The 21584-nt window shown below is 45.5% G+C and overlaps 1 protein-coding gene across 3 annotated transcripts in view; it reads left to right on the top strand.

Moving 5' to 3' along the window:
• DNAJB12 (DnaJ heat shock protein family (Hsp40) member B12) overlaps nucleotides 1-20789 on the top strand; it is a 44754-nt gene extending 23965 nt beyond the window's left edge. Inside the window, exons 4-9 of one of the 3 annotated variants that reach the window (XM_044420529.1) lie at nucleotides 2978-3163; nucleotides 6967-7046; nucleotides 9870-9979; nucleotides 15960-16132; nucleotides 17163-17314; nucleotides 18594-20789. In XM_044420529.1, the coding sequence (XP_044276464.1) occupies nucleotides 2978-3163; nucleotides 6967-7046; nucleotides 9870-9979; nucleotides 15960-16132; nucleotides 17163-17284 (671 nt within the window). In that variant the 3' untranslated portion in view covers nucleotides 17285-17314; nucleotides 18594-20789. Of the gene's footprint in view, nucleotides 1-2977; nucleotides 3164-6966; nucleotides 7047-9869; nucleotides 9980-15959; nucleotides 16133-17162; nucleotides 17325-18593 lie in introns of all 3 variants that reach the window. The other 2 variants (XM_044420528.1, XM_044420530.1) reach the window with 2 other exon arrangements.
• Nucleotides 20790-21584: the final 795 nt, after the last annotated feature.

The raw sequence follows: 21584 nt of genomic DNA, 5'->3' as shown, positions 1-21584 counted from the left end.
GTAGGGTTAGGGTTAGAAAAATGAGGTTTCCTGGTAAGATTTTGATGGTTGGAATGTGTGTTAGAATGGGCAGAAATATTGAGCTGTGCAGAAAGAGCTATTCAAGGAAGGCTTTTCAAAGTCTCCCTCTTTTCAATGGAACTTTCACCCTATGTTAGGGTTTGGGGTGTGCACCAGGGTAGTTTTAGGGTTAGAAAAACGTGGTGTCCTGGCATGGTTTTGATGGTTGGAATGTTTTTAGAATGGGCAGAAAGTATGAGCAATGTAGAAAAAGCTACTCAAGGAAGACTTTTTCAAAATTGTCCTATTTTCAATGGAACTTTAACTCATATTAGGGTTAGTGGTGTGCACCAGGGTAAGGTTAGGCTAGTGGCGACGAAACCTATGGCTCATGTGCCACAGCAGACATGCAGAACCCTTTCTGTCGGCATGTGAGCCAAGTTGCCCCAGCATCGCCCCAGCAGCCGTGCATCGGATAACATTGCACATAGTGGCCATGTGCATGCTCGGAAAGGAGCAGTGGTGCCAGGTGATGACATCACGAGCCGCGACGCATTAGCTGGGTCTCATCCGAGCTTTCTCAGGGCTAGTCATTGCATTGTCATACATATATATATGTTTGGACTGGGTGTCCTGTGTTTTTTCTAAACGAAACCCTCAGTTTTCAGGTTTTATTGTAGTGTTGGCACTTCATAATAAATGAGTGGGTTTTTGGTTGCAGTTTGGGCATTTGGTCCCAAAAAGGTTCGCCCGCACTATTTATTTATTTATTTATTTAAAACTTTTATATGCCGTCACCACATGCTTCGGCATCTCAGGACAGCACACAACACATACATTTAAAAACAATAAAACAATAGCAAATTCCATAAAATATTATATAAAAACAAAAACAAAAACGCGACTGTTAACCATAAAATATTAGTTTTTAAAATAGCAAATAAAAAGGTTTTAACCTGGTGCCAAAAAGAATACAAACTCAACCCCAGGCTCACCTGTCCAGGGAGCGCATTCCATAGTCTGGGTGCCACCGCAGAGAAGGCCCTGCTCCGGGTAGTTGTTCTTTTTGTCTCCTTTAAAGAGGGCTCCCGGAGGTGAGCCTCTCCCATGTATCTTAAGGGGCATGAGGGCATGTAAGGGAAGAGGCGCTCCTTCAGGTATCCTGGTCCCGAGCCATTCATGGCTTTATAGATTAAAACCAGCACCTTGAATTAGGCCCGGACTTCAACAGGAAGCCAGTGTAGCTGGTAGAGCACCGGCATTATAACGACCGGTCCTGTCAGCAACCTGGCAGCTCTGGTCTGTACCAGCTGAAGAATTTGGACAGTTTTCAAGGGCAGCCCCACGTAGAACGCATTACAGTAATCCAATCACTAGAACTTTATCCACCAATTATATGAGTGGTGCAAGCTCTTACACTTTTCTTTGTAACACACTTCAGTTATTTTACATTTTTAACTATTTAATATATACCTGCCAGCATGAAGGCATTTCTCTAAGGTAATTATTAAGTAACTCATCATGACTGAATGAAGTTGGTGGCTCAGCAGACAGACACTTCAGGGATGGAGAGGGAAGAAGGAGAGAAGTTATTTGTAAAAGGCCAGAATATTTAGCTAAAATAAAATGCAGTGGTTGGAGACTACCTAAGTTAGTCCCACATAGACCCCATTGAAATCGGTGTAAACGTTTTTGCCATGACTAATTAGGGCCTGTGGATTTCAGTGAGGCAGTTGGATCAAACCCAAAACCAATTATCTGAACATTATATTCGGTTAAAATCTGATTAAAATAATCTTCGAGGTATTGCCTTTTGTCTGCTTTCATTGAAAACAACTTCACATGTATAACAATAAAAAGCTGTCTTCTTCTAGTCTTCCATGCTCAACTTTTTATCTTTGGATAAGGGACAAAATGCAGAAGCAACAGGCTCATATGTTTTATTAGTAGCAGAACTACCAGTTCAGACAGCTGATCAAGATCAAGGGTATGAATTTCCCCCTCGTGTACAAAATAGTCAGACTAATTTTCCTACGCGGTTTAAGCTTGCAAGTCAAGGATCCTGCTTTTCCTTGACGTGCGAGTTATGCACATGCAGACAGTTACTTTGTGCGAGCGCTTTTGTACATTCAGTCCCCACCTGCTATCAGACGTGCTGCAGAGAATGGCAGGGATGGAGAACTGCTTCCAGCCCAAGGACCAAATGCTACTCCAAAGAAACCTTCAGGGCGGACTTGAAGGCAAAAGAGTCAGGGATAACTTTGCCATCGTAGTTTAGCTTAAAGTTTCTACTATCAGTAACTAAGACTTTGCAGCCTTTTAAAATGGGGAGAAGGTTGCACAAAAGGTATGTAATCAGCAGATGACTGATAGATGGGGAAAGGGGGTAGAGCCTTCTAGAGCACCACAAAATTTGGTCTGGAAGAGGCTCAGATTTGGCCCCCAGGCCTGAAATTCTACACCCTGGGGCTACAGTTACCTAAGCCAAAAGCAGTAATGCTCAGTAACTGGTCATAATAAAAACAATGCATAGACTGTATGGATAACATGTCAAAGAGTTTGGCTGAAGGCCCTGTCTATTGCACCAGAAGACACACAACAAGCCTCCAAATCAGATTCTAAGATTATGGCAAGGCTCTCATGGGTGGCTGGCATTTTCCCAAAGACTATGAACAGGTTAGATAAGGATAGAAAAGCTGCTCTAATTATTCAGTATCCAAGGAACATTTTCCTACAGCTCAAGGCATTTCATATTGATTATGTCAGCAATCTTTCCAGCAACCTTGTAGGGTAGGTCTGCAGCAACGTCCCCATACTTCAGATAAGGGTCAGAGGTTCAAAGTGATTGTGTTGTCCAAGACGGGGTGAGTGGGCGTCCAGGGCATAAAATGAACTGTGGACTTCTCAGTTTGCTTCTTGGCCACTACCTGTCATTAGCCAAGAGAATGTGACCACGTTCTTCTTTCTTATGTTTTAGCCATTGGTAATGCATATGCAGTATTGAGTAACCCCGAGAAGAGGAAGCAGTATGACCAGTTTGGAGATGCAAAAGTCAGTCCCACACGACATGGCCATGGCCCAACAGACTTCAACCGAGGGTTTGAGGCAGACATCTCTCCTGAAGATCTCTTCAATATGTTCTTCGGTGGTGGTTTTCCTTCTAGTAAGCCTATGATTTTAAATATGGTTGGGCTGGAGGGAGGGCATACAAGTGACAGAGTGCCACTCAGCTGACTCCCCTCTTAGTTCTTGTACCAGAACAGAAGAATGTCCTCAATAAGCCATGCTTGTCCTCTTTGTGTCACCTAGTTGGCCATTGCTGATTGAAACACCTAAGCTCCCAAAGCTGTGAAATGTGCTCTTGGATTCCATATGGTAGACAAACAGCCAGACTTTCTAACCAACCGTGTTCTTGGAGAGAAGCATCTCTGGAACCTTTGGTAGCTAGCCTTGATTTTGACAGCCAATTTGGAAAGCAGTTGCTGTTTTATGGAAGCTTCCTTCTCCTCCTGTCCAACCTTGCAGGGAAATTAAGATCATTCTGATCCAATAAACCTGCCACATCTCCTTACAAGTGACCTGACCAGAAGTAGCTCCAGCCTAGCCCCACAGCAGTTCCAGATCTGTTCTTTGCAACTGAGAAATGGAGACTTTGAATTAAAAAAGATTCCCACCAGGCCAGCTGAGTGCTCGAAATTGGCTTGCTTCCCCCAACATTTAGTCCAACCTGTATTGAACTACAGATCCCAGAATCCCTCAGCAAGCTGTAGGCCCAACACATTGGAGAACAGGCTTTCCTTCCCTTGCGTTATATGGGAAGATCAGTTCCTGTCTACCAGACAGTGCATCAGTCCAGCAGACTGGAGGTGCTACTGGCTTCTGTTCTTGTTCTGCGGAGCTTCTGAAAGGCTCAGTGACTCTCTCTGGACGGTAGTCAGTCATCAACAGACTTGGAACCCAAGAAAGTCTTTTTCTTAGTGTCAAACATGCTAGGGGTCTGGAGAAGTGGCAGTGAAGGGTAGAGCTTGTCTTCCCTGCAACGTGTGGCTTGACTCTCTCATTGGAGTCCTATGGAACTGGTTGCTGCTCAGGTCCCTGTTTTGCAGCGCATGTGAGTTCTGTTTGTGGCACAGAAAGTTGGCTCTGTTTGAGAACTTGGCTGGTTGCTTCTGCCTTTGCAGCTGGGGCTGTGAGCTAGAAATGAAGGGGTCTGGCTGGGAGAATGAGATTGGAAGGATTCAGCTGGCAGCCCTTACACACCACAGTTGAGTTGCCCACTTCCACAAAGGAATTCAGTGTCTCTGCTGCCAGCCAGTAGGAACTGATCTGATCTGCTTCTTTGAGCTCAGTCTGTGGAGGGTGGCAGGTTACAGGAAATTGCTAGCTCAGTATCCAAACCTGGAGCCCCTCCAGAGTTTTGGTCTGCATCTTGCTTCATCCCTGACTGTGCTGGGTAGGGAGTTGTAGGCTAAAATGTTTGAAGGACCACAAGTTGCCCATTCCTAAGCCGATGCTAAAGAGTTTTGTTGTGCCTAGTTCACACAAGTAATGGGCGAGCTGGCAAGAATGTTCCTGGACCGTATCATGCCTAATTGCAGGTGGGAGCATGTGGAATATTCCTACCTATAAAAAGTTCCCTGCATAGCGGGGACAGGTGTTTTCTGGTATGCTCCCTACAGTCTGCTGCCTTCTATTCTGAAGTGATCAAGACTCGAACTCACACCAATATCATGCAACTAGGTGCATGCCACTCTTTGGCAGAAGACTTGCCCAAAGAGGTGCACCATAATGCGATGACTCGCAGGAACGGAGCTCCAGTCAGACCGCCTTCACATCTCCATGTTCCTAGCCATTGAGGACTTGTGATTTTTACTGGCCACTTGGATGGCGCTTGCGATCAGGTGAAGCGTGCTGCTGAATCAGACCTCTGCAGCCTCCTTGCTCTGAATGGAATGCTTTGCATGCCACAGTTGGGGGCCTTGCAGCCGCAGGGATTGGATGGAACGATATCTCTCCACTAATTAAAAAATAACAGCTGCCAGTGCTGTGTGTCGCCTGAACAGTGACCTAACAGCTCTGTGCTCTGGTCTTTTCAAGCATGGAAGCTTACACTGTTGCATTTTATCCTAAAAGCAGAAAATTCCAGGCCTTTGCACAAGCTATTAGTTTTGAAGCCGTTTGCTGCTTAACTGATGCACATGTACTTGAAGGAGCCTGCGTGGTGGGCACACCCACTGCGTGCCTTGGCAGATTCCCATGGCATGAAGAAGGATGCCACTCACACTACAGCCTAGCTGAACGTGCAAATGTCAGAGCTAACTTTAAGAAACAACATTTTAAAGCCCTAGTTTCTACAGTTGTAGCATTAGGGCAGTTATCAACATTATATCTTGGAGAAAAGCAAACACTGTGTCTGCTGCTTCTTCCCCAAAATTGCAAGGCAGATGCACAACAGAAGTACTTGTTGAGCAGGAGCTTAGGACCCAAAGCAGAGAAGCACACGACCAGTTTTCAGAGCGTCCAGAAACACGTACAAATGGGTGGTCTCCACCTTTCTGGTGCATTTTAAGCATTTGTGCAACCAAAAGAGCCGGAGGCCCAAAAGCATTGTGTGCTGCCTGCTGCACTGCTAGCTGGCTTGGGTTTCGAAGGCTCTAGGGAAACCAAAACTAGGGACCAAAGGGGTGCACGTGCTATTTAATCTCTGGCTTCCCAGAACTTTGAGCTCTCTAACCTATTGATAACTTTTTGTGTAGTCTTCCACTGGCATTTTCCAGCCCAGCCATTTGAAAGCACTAAATGTCCATTAAAATTGGAAAGCCTCCATAGTAACAGATGTGCAACAAATTCCTAAGCACCCCGTCTGGAAGGTTGGCAGCAGTGGGGTGGGGGGAGAGTTCAAGGAGCGGGGATGTCCCACCCCATCTGTAGTGTCCTTGTCTACGCCCGTCTGGGAATCCCCCAGCCTTTCCTACATTCCTGGGGCATGACATCTTTCTGGCCTGCTGGTGTGTCACTGCTGCCAGGTTCCGACAACTCCCAGAAGAGCATGTGGTGAACAGGGCAGAGAGCATCAGGAGTGAGGGGAAGAGGTGAAAGGGAGGCAGTGAGTCTGTGGGGCTTTTGAGAGCTGAGGACGGGGTCTGGGGAAGAGGTGGGGGGCTGTACTTATCTGAGTCTCCCTGGCAGCCCCCACCCTTAATAGAGAGCCCAGAGGAAGAAGAAACTGGGAAAGCAGCGTCTCTGCCCGCAACAGGAAGCCTCCGAGAGTTGTGGAGTCTGCCTGCAGGGAGCACCGGGGAGAGCCACGTGAGATGAACCTGCTGGGGACCGGCACCCTTTGGCTAAGGGAGCGGGGTGGCCAGAGAGCAACTGCCTGTGCGTGCTTGTGTCCAGGACGTGGAGTGGGGCAGGTGGGCGGGAGAAGGCTCTCGGAGTCGCCAGGACCAAGGACCTCAAGCGATTTTGACTTGAAAGCTAAACCATATTGTGTTCTTCTTAATCGTGGTTTGAACGGCATCTGTATTAATCACCCGGGTTGTCTCTTAAACAATTTTATATGGGATCTTGTAGGAAATCCTTAACATTTCAGTCTCTGTTCATGCATATTCCCAGTGACACACCAACTGGTTCTTTGTCAGTGGATTAAAACCCAGTTCCTAAACATCTTGCATAAAAGTGGTTTTGGTGGAACTTGACATCCATTCCTTGTGCTCAGGATCTGACTTGGGTTAAAATTCAAATTGGCCAGCTGAGCTCATTTTCCTATCCCAGCCTTTTGAATAAACGTATCATCTCTCCCATTGTAGATTTTATTTCCTCTTTAGGGCCTCGATTTTAAGTGCAGTTGACAGCACCTGGTTAAACTCCATTCCAAGAGTAGAATATTCTGGATTGTGCTGCCTTATCCCATCTCAGCTAACTCAGTGTTTTTGACCATTCCTAATGAGCCTCTTTTACCTGCAGGTAACGTTCATGTATACAGCAATGGCAGGATGCGATATACCTACCACCAGAGGCAAGATCGGCGAGAACATCAAGGAGATGTAAGTTGTAAGATATAAGAAAGAAGAGAAAGCAAAGCAAAGCAAAGCACACTTGTCTCAGTAAAATCATCTTCTATTATATTCCTCTGTACTTAGTGACCAGTCCATTTTTCATTTTCTGGACCAGAGTTGCAGCAAGATGCTGTCTTTTTGCTTTTAAACTGACTGGCTTTTAAGAATGTACCCTCTGCCCCAGGGGTTGCGTTGCCACATAGGTATGAGCAAGTATTTGTCTTTACTTGCAAGAAGTGCCATTATGATTATTACCAAGTGCACTGCACTCAATAACTATTTAAATATGGTTTGAAGATGGCCCGTACCTTGTTACTAAAACCTTGAATCTGGATCTTTTACCAGCACATTCAATGCATTAAATGGCACAGCAGAAGCCATTTTACCTTCTGCATCCATCACTCCATTATCTAATGATCCGAAGCAGGATGCCTCCAGGCCCAAGCCTCTCCAGCCTTGACTCATCAGGGGCACATCTGCTCTCGCCTATGGCGTGATACTGGCCTGTCTCTTTGGGCATCAGTTTTCAAATGTCATACTCCTACCCAGCACACTTCATGCCAGCCTTCCTCAAAGTGGGGCCTTCTAGAGGCACTGGACCCGTAGCTCCCATAAGCCCCTCACATGTAGCTCCCATAAGCCCCTCATAGCTCCCATAAGCCCCTCACATGTTCGGCGAACACCAGGCTAAGGAAAGCTGTGTTGTGTTTGCAAATGTCCTCTTGCGCCTCTGCTACCTGAACGCAGTATCTCAGGCCAGAGGGCTTTGGGGTAAGCATTAGGGGCAATAAAAGAATCCACCAGCTGTTTAGGCTTCTTGGTCCAGTTCCTCAGCTGCTCTGAAATCAGAGCTCTAAATCAGGTGTTCTGACCTTCTTTCAGGTCAGGGAGAGGGGGAAAGTCTAATGGTGGACATGGTCAGAATCCCCCCAGTCAGCATGTTTTAGCTTGAACTCTTAATTCAGCTTTAGGAGATGCATTTTAACCATCTGTAGTGGGGAAAAGACAGCACACAGGTAGGAAACTACCACGTGAACAGTGGTCTAGGTTATTATCCTGCTCTTGCCTGACCAAAGGAGGCATTTTTGTTTCATAGAAACAATACTGCAGCTTTGCCGCCTCACTACCCTAAAGAGCTGAGCCCATAAATCTGGTCTGGGCTCCCTTGCTTGGCAGTGGGGACTGCTAATGTTGATGCCAGCCTCAATTAAATTGCCAGGTAACTCAGCGCCTTCATCTGCCCTGGGTGGATGCGTACCCTTTCTTCCAGGCCACATGCTGCCATTACATTGGCTTCCAGCTCAAGGCTGTATTACTTGCTTAAGATACTGTGCATGTGCACATGAATACTGCTAGAGGAAACGCTCGCTCTCTCACACACACACGCGCGCGCGCACACACACACACACACACACACACACACACAACCATGGTACAGTTTGATGTATAGTTCATGTATGCTGACTCCTTTTTATAATTGCATGCACACGTCTACATGCAGTGCTAGAAGAAACAAGGCAAAGTGGGCCATCAGGAGCAGGGGAAAAGGACAAGGGCACTGAGAAGGGGAAGTGAAGGCACACACATTAGAAGGATGCTGTCTGGGCCACAGGCCACCCACTGAAGGAGAGGAACCTGACATTTGTGGCTGATGACTGCATTGCTTGGTCCCAGTTTAAATGTCAGTTGCACTGTGAGCTGTTCATGGACAGCGAGACTTCCAGTTGGGCAAGCCAGAAACCCAGAATTGAAAATCATGGGCGTTCAACCACGTACAGCAGTGTATGTATTGGCTTCTGTCAGACTGCGCTCAAAAGACAGGGTCAAACATTTAAGAGAATCTGTTCAGTCCAGTTTTACAGGAGGCATCCCTAAAAAGTCTCAAGTCCCTTTTACAAAAGAGAGCATTACAAACTATTGCACCTGTATAGCACTACCTCAGGTAGGTTTTGGTTGGCAAACTTCTGCTTTGCTTCCACAACAGTAATGAAGCATAGCTCTGTCAATCACAAATGAATAGAAATGAAGTTGCCAGTTTACAGCTCCTGCTGATTTCCAGTTGAATCTACACATCACAGAGACCCTGTGCAAAGCAGCATTCATCACCTTCGTTATCGTATTTCCTCTGGTCTCTTTCTGTTCACTTCTGAAACAGAATTTTCATATTTCAACAGGAAATCCTGTATAGCAAAGGAGCCTAGGGTATCGCTTGCTCAAATCTCACCCCTTGTCACGAAGACTCCAAGGGTGTGGAGAACATCTCTGCTTTCTCAACCCCATCCACAGTTTGTAAAGGAATAGTGGTAAAAGCCCTATAATATTGCTGCAAAAAGTTCTCACGATTAGGGCCGGATTCACATGACGCGAGAGCCCACTGTGGCTTAATTTACCATGGGGACTCTCACAGCAAGCTGTGTGAGCCCAGATGGCAGCGGATGTTTGAGGGTGAAGAAGCCACATCATTTAAGAGCTGCCTAACCCTCATCCCCTGCCACCTTGCTTCCCACAACACGACAAGCCACTGCAAACCAAGAACCCCAGCATGATGCCACAGCCTCTGTAGGAAATGAAACCATGGTGGGGTCAAACATGCAAAGCAGGGCAAAATTTGGGTAGAGCTTTCAGCCCGCTAAAGTGCTATAATAATACTAAGCATCATTCTGACTGCAGTGGCTAATGTTTCAGTGTTCAGTTCTTCCTTTTGTCAGCGATCCAAGGCTGCAAGTTAGCGTGATCCAGGCAAGAGTGCAAAATGGCAAGCCCTTCCGTGACTGATCAATGCACTGATGACCTTCCCTTCTTTCTCCCTAGGGTGGCCTTGGGTTGTTTGTCCAGCTGATGCCTATTCTCATCCTCATCATTGTGTCTGCTCTCAGCCAGATGATGGTCTCCAGCCCGCCTTACAGCTTGAGCCACAGACCGTTAGTCCTGCCATTCGTCTACACGCTTCGCTTGGGGAGGCGTGGGTGGGAAGGGCTGGCAGTCTGGGAGGGGTCTGAAGGCAAAGGCAGGGTTGCCAGCCCCCGCTTTCTTGGCTGCATCCTTGCTCACGCGTTGCATCTCTTCCTTTCCTTACGTCCCTTGCAAGTGCGTCTGCCTCGTGCCACTGTAATGCCTGCTGGCATAAGAATGAAGTGGCCAGGCAGTCATATGGTGGAAACCTCTATGCCAGTTGTAGGACTTCAGTCAGGAGGTGGGAGAATCACTGGTTTGAAGATGTCCCATATATCATCTATAGAAACCTGACCATATCATACCTATAGGAAAAAGTTGCATGCATTGTTGACATAAAGCTGACCAAGTTCTGTAGAAGACCTGACCCTGTTGGCTATCATAAAGAAGGGTGCCGTTTCACAAAGGAACTAGTGGCCATTTGGACCCCTTACTGAATGGAATGCATTATTAGATGGATACCTTATTCCTCCCTATTTCCTTATCAGGAAGTCTTCTGTTTGGGGATTTTTCACACGTGGCTTGCATGAATTTTTGGGCAAGAGGCTTCTTGGGTTCCAACACAGTCTTCTCCTGCCCGCCCGCCCCTTCTGTGGCCCCCCAGGAGTTTCCCTGCAGTGTTGATGGGAGGCCCTGGACTCCAGAAGCCACCCATCAGAGTGGCAAATCAACAGCATGCAAAACCTGGAGCCTCTGCAATTGCAGGCTTCTTCCCTGCCCCGTGAGAGAGAGCAGGCGGCTGTCACATAACTACAACCCCGGGAGGAGGAAAACTCTCCCATTGTGCAAGAACCAATTTTACCGGCTACGTAAGGCTCAGGACTGATGAAAGTTAGAGCTGCAGGTGAGAAGTGGAAAAGTACAGACACACTATAAGGACCACACTTCTCAATGTTTAGTCCATGGACCATTTTTTCCCCTTTCTGTGCTGCCATTTTTTGTGATGGGTTGTCAAGTGGCAGCCCCACCACCCCCAGACTGGCTCACTGATCGGTGCCAGCTTCCTCCTTCCCAGCTTCCAACACCATTATCAGGATTTGCCATTTTCATTTCTCCAGCTAACTAGCAGGGACACCTGAGCCTATAAGAGGGGAGCACCTTTGGCTGGTTCTTTTCCCTTCCATTCTATATTGGATGCAGGCAAAGAAAAAGGGGAAGAGAACGCGGCCCTGCAGATGGAGAGGTGGAGAGGGGTGCTACAGTAGGGCTTGCAACTGGGAATGGCTGGCTTGTTAGTAAGAGCACTTGGCACCTACCAGACATAAGTACATACAGCGTTGGTATGTTGCATCACATTTTCAAGTCTCAAAATGCTTACCTGTAAGCAGGCAGGAGTCAAGCCCTGCTAAGGGGTTGGCCAGATGTGAGTTTCCCAAATACAGTAACATTTCAAATATCTCCAGTTCTGTATCCCCATGTGAAATCTGCCATCACCCCATTACATGAGGTGGAGAATCCTGGGACATGCCCTGTTTTTTTTAGAGGATTTTACCCTGATGAGTGGAGAGAGATGCCTGCTGTTTTGTAATGTGGCTGACTTCTAACATTGGGAGGGTAACTAGGCTCAAATTCTTGCACTCAGTCTGTTTTCTTTTAGAAATGCAGGTCTGTATGCTGCAGATAAAACCTGGAAAAAGTTTGGATGGTAGCCCGTGAACTGAACTATAAATGTTTATATTACGTTTGAAGTTCCTTAAGCTGGAGTTCACATTTGGCAGGTCTGCCAAATGCTTTCTTGAGTGGCAGATGTCCATTTGTTGCAGCATCAAACCAGAATGTTGTACTTGAAGTTCCTTAAGCTGGAGTTCACATTTTAAAATGTAAATTGCTAATTTTCTAGTCAAAATGTTCCAATTTTGGGGTGTTGAAAAGCATGATGGTATATTCTGCTGTTGGGTCTGGCACCAACATCTTGAGTTTAATCCATTTTGAAAGCTCAAAACTTCTCAGATATTGAAAATTCTGAAACGTGATATCAGTTCTAAAGCAGAGCTCCTTTGCTTATGTGTGTTCAGTTCAAGCTATTGGCAGCTCCATATGTGACCTTGCTGCTTCCCTGGTCCACTCTTATCACAGTATCTATCCATTCGATCTTCAGTAGATCTTTATCAGCTGATGGCATGTCTGTGTAATTTGAGAAAGGCTTTGTGCAAGGCTTGAGATGAACTTTTCTTATTTGTGGTGGTGCGAAATAAAGCAGTTGGAAGCTTCAGTTTTGTGCTTAAGCCAAAAACCAAACCTACAGTTATGCAAATTATGATTTTTTTATTCTTCAGATGCAAAGGAAGAGGCTGCAAGAGTATGATTGATTCTATATATATACACTTTCCCCAATTAAGATGCGTAGGAACTAGGTATAGGTAGCTTCAGACAAGCTATCATTCTCTCCACCTCACTGTTCTCATCTGTAATTTGGAAAAGATATTAGCTTGATTTTGAGGGCTATTCCAGAGATGTGTGCAAGGTGGTTTGAAAACCCAAATTGTGCCATATAAATGCCATGTATTAAAACGGTTGCTTTCTGGGAACCTTGTTAAGATAACACACTCTCCACTCTCTCTTAAGAGGCATTGAAAGCATGGAGGGTATGAAGCCTCTTGCATCCTGCTTCCTTCTAGCAAACTAGTTTGTCTTTCTCAGCCCATGAAGTCCCTAGAAAAGTCCCTGCATGCTAAGAGAGCAGCAGTCCTTGCAGACACTTACGTAGTCAATTCTCAGATCTGTAAGATGATTCCAAATTCAGCGTGGAGTAGTTTTGCTGGTGAATTGTAGGCAGGCAAAACCAGAATGGACCAAAGGCGTGGGCTGGGGGCAGTTCTGAGGGACTGTGGTTGAATTTTCCACTCATGCGTATGGACTTCCTGTATAGCTGTGGCACGGTCACGGAGGCTTCTCTGCAAGGAGATCTTCAGATTGGTGTGAATTGTTTTAATTGGCAACAGGACTGGGGGCGCCAGAATCCACAACAAATTCCAGAAACATGTGGGTGTGAGGGGAATGCCAGGAATGTAATATTTCCTTGAGTGGTAGATGCCCATTTATTGCAGCATCAAACCAAAAGCAGTTACCAACATGCCAGAGAACAGAAGTTAACTTGCAGTGCAGGCATGTCCCCGGTATGTATGGTTAACCTTCTAGATGTCGTCGGACTGCAAATCCTGTCAGCCCTGGCCAGCACAGCCAGTGGCATGGGAAGATGGGCGTTGCAGTCCAGCAACATCTGGGGGTAGCAGCTCAGTTAAGAAAAGTGTACTTTTCTTGCAGGCTCAAGTGTACTTGTTGCTGAACTTGCAAAGACCAGTATAGCAAAGGTGAGATACAGTGTTCTTTGGATAGTTAGACAGACTTGATTGTTTGCCAGAAGACGGGAAAGGGTTGCGCCCTCCTGCCCGACGTGCCCCTTTGAGATTAGGCCCTGGCATCTTGTCCTTGCTCCCTTTTTAATTAGACTGGCTGCCCCTGCCCAGCTTAGGAAGCCAGCTGCATCAATTCCACTGTTGGCGCATCACAAGCAAATTAGCTGCGTCAACCAAGTGGCAAGCATCTTGGCTGAAATCCCATCCACTGCCTAAGCGACTGAATTTAATAGAAATGCATTCTGCCAGCCTTCGTCTGTGGAGTTGTAGTGCTGGTGACGGACGAATGTACAGGAACAGCCAGCAGGGGGCAGTGGTGACACATCTCTGGCAGCTTCACACCAGACTTGGCTCCTGGGAAGATCCAGGGAGTTGAGCACATCAGCTGCCTTGGCAAAGGCAAGCATCTCGCTACTAAAAGGGCAGGAGTTCAGAAGTGATCCAAATGCTTCCGAGTGCTTGATTCAGTGTTCATTGTAAGCCGCTTCTTGTGCAAACAAGTTCTTCAGAGGAAGCAACACCCTCTTGCATATTAAACTCATCCCTTCTTAATCATGGCCGCCACCTAGTCCTTTGGGTGCAGGTGATGTTGCTTTTCATTCTTAAGTACATGACCACCTTATACGAAGGCAGGGGTGATGGCAGTTGCAGGGCAGAACACCTGGAGGGTCACGGGTTGCCATCCCTGGGCTACATTGGTCTTCTGATGCAAGGCCAAATAATGGATGCTTTTACCCCGAAGAAAGCAGTCAGTTAGAAAGCTTGCTTTTTCTTCTAAAGATGAAGGGTTCAAATTCCTTTGCTAGATATTTCCTTAAGAAATATTGGTTCCTATGAATTTCATCACAAGCAGAAAAAAACTTCTCACACTATAACTGATATGCAAAAAGGATTTAAATACAGCGGTGTTTGCTTTGTTTTTAAAAGATGAACACTGACAGCCTGTTTGAGGTAATGCACAGTTGAGATGCTCTATCCTAACCAGGGTACAGGTCTGGGAGCACATGATTTCAGCTCCTTTTTTAGTTCGAGGGATCTCTGCCAGATAAGTGAGAGCCTGGATGGGAGGCTGCATAGTGAGACCCATTATGCAGGCCACTTTGAGCTTCTTGAAAGTATGGCAGGGTAGACATAATGTCAATAAAAGCTTACAGAAGGCAGTAAGTACTGGGATGAATGAGGGAGCAGATGGAACAGAGAAAAGTGATTTGTCCCTCTGTCTCATTTATGTCTCTCCAGCCCCTTTCATCCATAGGTATTATCTTGTTTGTTAGCTTTGTTCTGCTAACAGTGAAGGCTAGATAATAGCTCTTTTAAAATGATTTCTGGGAGTGGGACAGCTAGAACCAGGAAGCTGTGCTTGCAGCCATTCACCAAACCATCGTTTCTGGTTTGAGTATCATTCCTTCTGAACAGACAAATTCATACTTACAGTCATGGAGTTCCCATGTCCAAACCTGGAGAAACGTAAGACAAAGAGAACAAAGTTAGCACAGAGAACAATTATAATATTATAAAGGTTTGTATTCCTACACACCAAAGAATGAGCATACACAATATAGGTATAGTTTTATCAGAAGAGGTTTTTTTTCTGATCCCATGTTCAGGAAGGGCAAAAAACATACTTCTGATTAAACTCTGTGGTGGGAAACTTAGCTAAGGGTTACATGGAGGCTTTTATATAGTCTGGGAAATTGACTGTTAGAGAATATTTTCAGGCAAGAGAAGAGCAGAGGCCTAATCTGATGTCCTGCAGTGGATTGTTGCTCTTTCCAGATGAATAATGGGACCAAGGTGTTCCTTTGGGATCGGTTGTCATGAGGAGGAGGGTGGGGACCCATGTCCTTCCAGCTGCCAGACGTATTAAGTGAATCTGACTTAATGGAAGCTGGGTATTCTGTTTCGATCCATGTTATGAGTTAAATCAGAGAGTAAAGGCTTTACCCAGATGATGCCTGACTTCAGTTTATGGCCCAAAGGTCCCAAAATCATCAACTGAGTGTTAAGACAGATGACAAGCAACCAAAGCTAATTGGAAATGAAATGACAAAAGAGGGTCACAAGAATCGGCCGTTTGATCTGCGGACAGCCTGTTGAAGGGAACAGTACTTCCTTCAGTGCAGATGCGATTCACTCTTCAAAGTGGTTGAATTCTTTTAAAAGCTGGTTGTGAAGCAAGTGCAGTCCTGGTTGCTGAACAGCTGAGGTGGCTCATTATTGGAAGTGTCCTCCCATGCCCTTTCTGTCCTTGGAAATCTTTCCTTACTGCAAATGCCGAGTGACCCCTTCTTTTCGCAGTTTGATACTCCACCTGTTCACAGGTGATCTGCACCAGGCCCAGTACATCAGGTGGCCTGTCCAACCCTTTATTCACAAGCCAGACCGTGTGACTTGCTAGCTGCAGGCAGAAAACGAGAATGGTAATTGAGCCCCTGACCAGCCATCATGTGTGCCTGAGAGCTGCATTTGGGTTCAGTTGGTCACCTGTCTTGGCAGGACTGGTCCACAAGTTATGAATGCATTACTCAGACAATTTGTTTATCTTCTAATATTTTATCTTCTTTTTCTTCCTGTTTTTCTGTCCCTTGATCAGATCTGTTGGCCATATACACAAGAGAGTGACTGAGCATTTGAAAGTAGGTTACTATGTAGCTGACAACTTTGCAGAAGAATATACTGGCACAAACCTGAAAAACGTGGAAAGGAGTGTGGAAGATGATTATATTGCAAATCTCAGAAATAACTGCTGGAAGGAAAAACAGCAGAGTGAGTAACCCAGCTTGAAGGCAGTGAAATTAAATTGCTAGTCCCTTTAGTTTTTCATGAAGCTGCACATCACAGAATTGGATCCTCAGGGGTCAGTGCAGTTTTGGTCACTGCTCTGTGGAGACTCAAGCAGTCTTGTCCATAACAAAGATGGTGCCATCTTAGCAGCAAGGGTTTCATGGTTCTGGAGCCATATAAGGGTGTACTTTGCGTGGTATACCCTTTACATGCCAGATTCAAAAAGAAGCTGTCTTGTCCAGCTCGGAAACATTCTGTCTCCCTACCCTCTTTTTTACAATTGAAACTGTGAGCAAAAATTTTATAACATGGTGGTAAAAAACGGTAGAAGCCTGAAATGATTGAAGTGGGGTAGAGCTGGTTTGCTGGCTGCCAGCAGGCTGCCCCTGTTAGAGAAAACCCTCTCTCCCAAGTTGGCTTATCATCCATGCAGGCTTTTTAGAGCTTTGAGAATGCAAACTTTGCCTGACAAAGGTGTTGGAAGGGTGTCATGGAAAGTTAAGTTTTGGGCAACCTTGACATTTTTGCTCGTCTGATTTGGTCAAGGACCTTGTTCAGAGTATTCAGGTGCTACAGCTAAATGGAAACCCCAGGCTTAGGCACAGCCCTCAGCGCAGTAAAGTTGCTGATGTTGCCCTCCAGAATTTTCATACATCTTTAACTTCATAATAGGGAGAGGTTCTGATGTGCCCTCAGTGGTGATCAAGCTGTCCTGCCCTGATTTAATCTACTTTGGACTTTATTTCTAAGATAAGCTGTAATTATACTGCCTAAGGCAGTGTTCAGCAGCAGATAAACAGTTTTGTTTACTCCATTGCAGCTCCCTGCTTCAGATGACATAACGGCAAGGTGATGGGAATGTCCTCTTTCTGGAAGGAAGCAGAAAGCATGCCCTCTCTATGGTGTGCTCCGTGGGGAGCATCTGCCAGTCAGTCTTATATAGGCATAAGTGAACTGTTCTGTTTGCCAGGACTCTGAGCAATTGCTTGAAGGATTTGGCTTTCTTTTCCAGAGGAAGGCTTACTCTACCGGGCACGCTACTTTGGCGATTCAGATCTGTATCAGAGGGCACAGAAGATGGGCACACCAAGCTGCAGCAGACTTTCCGAGGTTCAGGCATCAATGCATGGATAGCCGTCACAGAAACAGTCCCTAGAGATCGACGTACGAGCTGGTGATTTATTTTTTGTTGAATTGGAAGCACAGCACATTAGTACTCACAGTTCTCCTCCTCATGCACTGATCTCACTTACTCTGGATGTCACGCTTCCGCCACTAACTTAATTTGTGCATTTACCCTTTTTGTGTTTTTTCAACTTTGCTTGCATTGCATTCTTCCTGTGCTTGTTTACTGAGCAAAGCAACATGAGCTGGTAGCTGATTGACCCATCACACGTTTATTTGAGATTAGCCTTCTGCTTGCTGTCCCTGGTTCTTGTCTCACTGAGAATGTATCTGAAGGACAGTGGCTTTAGCTATTAGCAAAGTCGTGCTACAAGCCAAATGGACGGTTACTTACCATTCATGTGGTGCAGCTTGTAGTGTCTGAAGGGGAACTTAGTAGACCGTAGGTGCAACATGCAAGCTTTGCCGGCTCGCCATCAAACCTGACACTTGAGGAGCTGGACCACTTTGTTCGTATGTGATTAGTCAATAATAGAACTTGAAAACCTGGGAGACTGGGGAATATTTCCTTGAAAGAGTTAGCATGCCCTTGCAAAGGTTTGGAGGAACCCACTGTAAACTGTAAAAAATACAGGCTTTTGTAATGGTGGGGAGAAACTCCAAACTGTATGAGGAGCTACTTGATGCAAACATGAGGAGCTTTCTTGTTGCAACAGAACCGTTAGGCAGCAGACAAAGGTAGAGCATGAGTCTGAAGTGGTACAGCCCCTCTCAAGCTCTATCACCTTAATGAGACCAAGACTTTACCAGGAGTGGGGAGCAGGAGAATATGATCCATAGTTTTACTTGGCTCTCAAACCTGTAAATGCAAAGTAGAATAATATTTCTCCGAACTGCCTACCCCCTCTATTTCTACCAAAAAAAAATATCCATTTTATTTTGAGGCCTCCATGTAGATTAACTGCACAAAAACATTTTAAGGAAGCCATGAAGTGTTTTTGTTGGTTATCTAAATTTACATTTGCCAACTGGCAACACTGAGCTTTGGGAATTGTTTTCATTGGGCACGTTTTGCTTTTTAGAGTTCTCTTTCTTCTCACATACCATATTATTTTGATAATTCCAGAGTTTATTCTGTATCGTTCCTGGGAATATCTCCATCTGTCTGTTGCAGGAGAATAATAAGATAAGTTTATTGTGCAGATCAGCATTTCCACTTACTACAGTCAATGGTCTGGCTTGCTCATAGAGGTAATAGTCTTGTTCCCTGGGATTTCTGTGATCCTTCTAATACATTGCTACCACTTTTCTTCTTCAGACTCTTCAGATGCCTGAAGACTTTGGGGAAGTGCACTGAGCCAAGGAGACAGACTTTCTATTTAAAGAATCAGACCTTAAATTAAAATGGAATTGGAGAATTAGCAACGCACAACTGCCCTCTCCTCTCTCTCTGTCTCTGTCCAGCACTAGACTTGGATGCCTCTTAGAAAAGAAAAAAAGACGACTCGTCTTTCCCCCCTTCCTTCGTTGTCAACTGTCATGTCTCTTTCTTGGGAGCCAGCCATCCTGCGAGCAAGCGTCGAGTCGTTTTATCTTTTAAGGCCTGCAGAAAATTAGGAAGCAGGAGAAGAGCGCCTTCCACAATTGCACTGGTCACTTCAAAGAGGGGGGGAAAGGATGACCTGTAGGAGTGAAGCAAAATCAGTTTTAAAAAAGATGACACATTATTTAGCATTAACTTATAGATGTAAATACATTGTATTTCTAAACTATGCAGGGATAGAATTAAATTATTTGGCTGACTTTATAACCCAGGATGTGTGAATTTTAGCCTTTTCTCCCCCTCCCCACCTCTCCCTTTGTCCTCTGAAACCTTTCCTACATAAGGCAACCTTGTCTGATGACATAAACGTTTTGTATTTTAAATGTTTTTTTTCTGGAGAAAAAAAATAGGTGTAGAATTTGACTCACTGTCATACCCCTATTTTGTATAAGGGAATCACTAAAACCTAAAGGAATGTTTCTACACACACTTTTTGACCCCGTGTGGAATTTGTGGTCTTCACGTTCAACAAGGAACATGTTCCTTGTGGAGGCGGGAGAGTGAATCGTCTCAATTGATACATAATTCATCAGGATTGCTTGCCTGTTTGTATGGAACGTTGTATTTGTTCCCCTGTCTGCAGCCCCCGTCTTTTCTGCCTTGCAATCAGTGTTTGCTCCTCGACAAACTGCTTCTGTTGATTTTTTTCCAGGAACCCATTGTCAACTGGCATAGTCTACCAAGTAGCACTGCTGCTCTGTATCTTCCATCCATTTTGGTGGGGCTTGGGTAGCCCTCCTCTTGCAGGAAAGCGAAAGGTACACAACACTTGATGTGTCCCCTCTGCTTCCTCAAAGGAAGAGAGCCCCACTATCAAAAGAGGTTTTGCTGCCACCTCCTTTGCTCGAGCAAGTTGAAAGAGGAAGCAGTAACAGCCCTGTTCCTCGATTGGACTGTATAGTCCATTTTCCATTAGAAGAAATAATTTCAACTCATCTCCTTAGTAATGCCCATTCTGATTTTGTTTTTTTAAAGCTGGTAGAGATAAATTACTTCTGGGAGCCAGAAGTAACTCATTAATGCTCACAGTTCTGATAAACCTAATTGTCCTAAATTAGTGGTATTACACAGGTACAAGGGAGCTAAGACCTGCCCTGGCACCCGCAAGGAATCCTCTGTTCCTGTCAATGGAGGAAACCTGTCTTGTCCTGCATGCATGGATCTGTGACCACGACAGCAGTAAATCAGTGCTCTGGATTGGGGCAGATTCATCCTGTTAAGAAAAAATTTAAGCCGAGTAAGCTGCATTACCATCCACGCACACTGAATTCTTCTATACGTTGCTGTTTATTTCGTCCAGAGATGTTTTCTATACAGTGTTTTCAGACTTCCTTTTGGAGGTTTCCTTGTTCAGAATCACACACTGACTATGCAGTGTGTGTTCCTCAAGCGGTCAGTGAGGAACAGAAGACAATGTTCTTTGACTTAGCCGGTTCCTTTGGAATCCACAAACTGGATGTTAATTTAATATTAAGTCACTGAGCCTGCCTTTCCGTCAGTCTTGTTACCTGTCCTAAGTCGACCCACACGGAAGGGCAAATGCACTCCGTGTGTACTAACCCTCCCACAAGACGCTCTACTTGCTCCCACAGTGTCTTGCCAGGGCAGGCATGGGCTACGTAGCCCTGTTAACTAAACAGCAGCGGCCCCTTGAGCTGCGGCTGTGTCCAGAGGGCCAGCTGTGGAACGGCTCAGTGCGAAGCTGCTTTGACATCTCAATAAAATGGCATCGGCAGTCCCAGCGCTGCCCTGTCCAGACCTTTCGATTTCTTCAATAGCTAGCCATGGATGGAATGAGCGATGTGCAATAAGAAGCATAGAGCCTGGAAGTTATTTGCAAAGGGTGTATTTCTTAATTTAGAATGAATTATACAGTTGTACATCTATAAATAAAGATTTATAACATGAAAACCCTGTGCCAGCATTTGTGTCATGAGGCTCAAGCCATGCAAACAAAGGGGAATAATTTTATTGAAAGGGGATGTGACATGAAGTGCCCTTACAGTGAACTCTGCTGAACTGTTGCTCATCCCCCACCCACCCCCGTCCCCACTAAAATGTATTGCCCTCCAAGACTGGCAAAAGTTGTTAATGATGGTAGGGATTAGGTGTTCCACTGGTATAAACTACATAAGCCACAGAGTTTTCTAGTCCTATGTGTGAAAAGCTGCTGTCTGCTAAAAATCTTTGTTAGAGGAGCGAATGAAGAACACATTTTCTGCCCCGGTGGTTTTCAGCCAGTTCTGTCTAACATTCTGTCACACTCCATCAGGAGCCAGAGTAAAGGCCAACCTTGCCTGTGTAGATAAGGGTTAGTTGTAGTTTTGGACAGAATTGCAGAAGGCAGAACCCACCACATAACTGTGTAGCAAATATTAGCCACTGGAGGGAAACTGCATTCGCTGATGATGTTGCAAGAAAGAGGCTGGAACTGGCTTACCACGCCTGAAACTTGATGCTACGTCCTACCTCCAAGGGCCCTGGAGTGGAGTTGTGCAGTTGTGCAGTGTGCATCTATGCACAGAAAGTACACCATGCATGCAGTAAGGTGGTGATGATGTGAGGACAAGTGGGTCAAACGTGACCTCCAAGAAGAGGGCAATGAGGCTGCTGGTGGTGGGAGAGTCAAGATGCAAGAAAAAAACAGCATTGTATGTCGAAAGTTTGTAAACCTGTTCAAAAATTCATCTAGCATCTAGGTAAAAA

This window comes from Varanus komodoensis, unplaced genomic scaffold (assembly GCF_004798865.1).
Source record: "Varanus komodoensis strain SLA01 unplaced genomic scaffold, ASM479886v1 scaffold11, whole genome shotgun sequence".
NCBI lineage: Eukaryota > Metazoa > Chordata > Lepidosauria > Squamata > Varanidae > Varanus > Varanus komodoensis.
The sequence above is the reverse complement of the archived record's forward strand: the minus strand, read 5'-3'. Positions and strand labels throughout refer to the sequence as shown.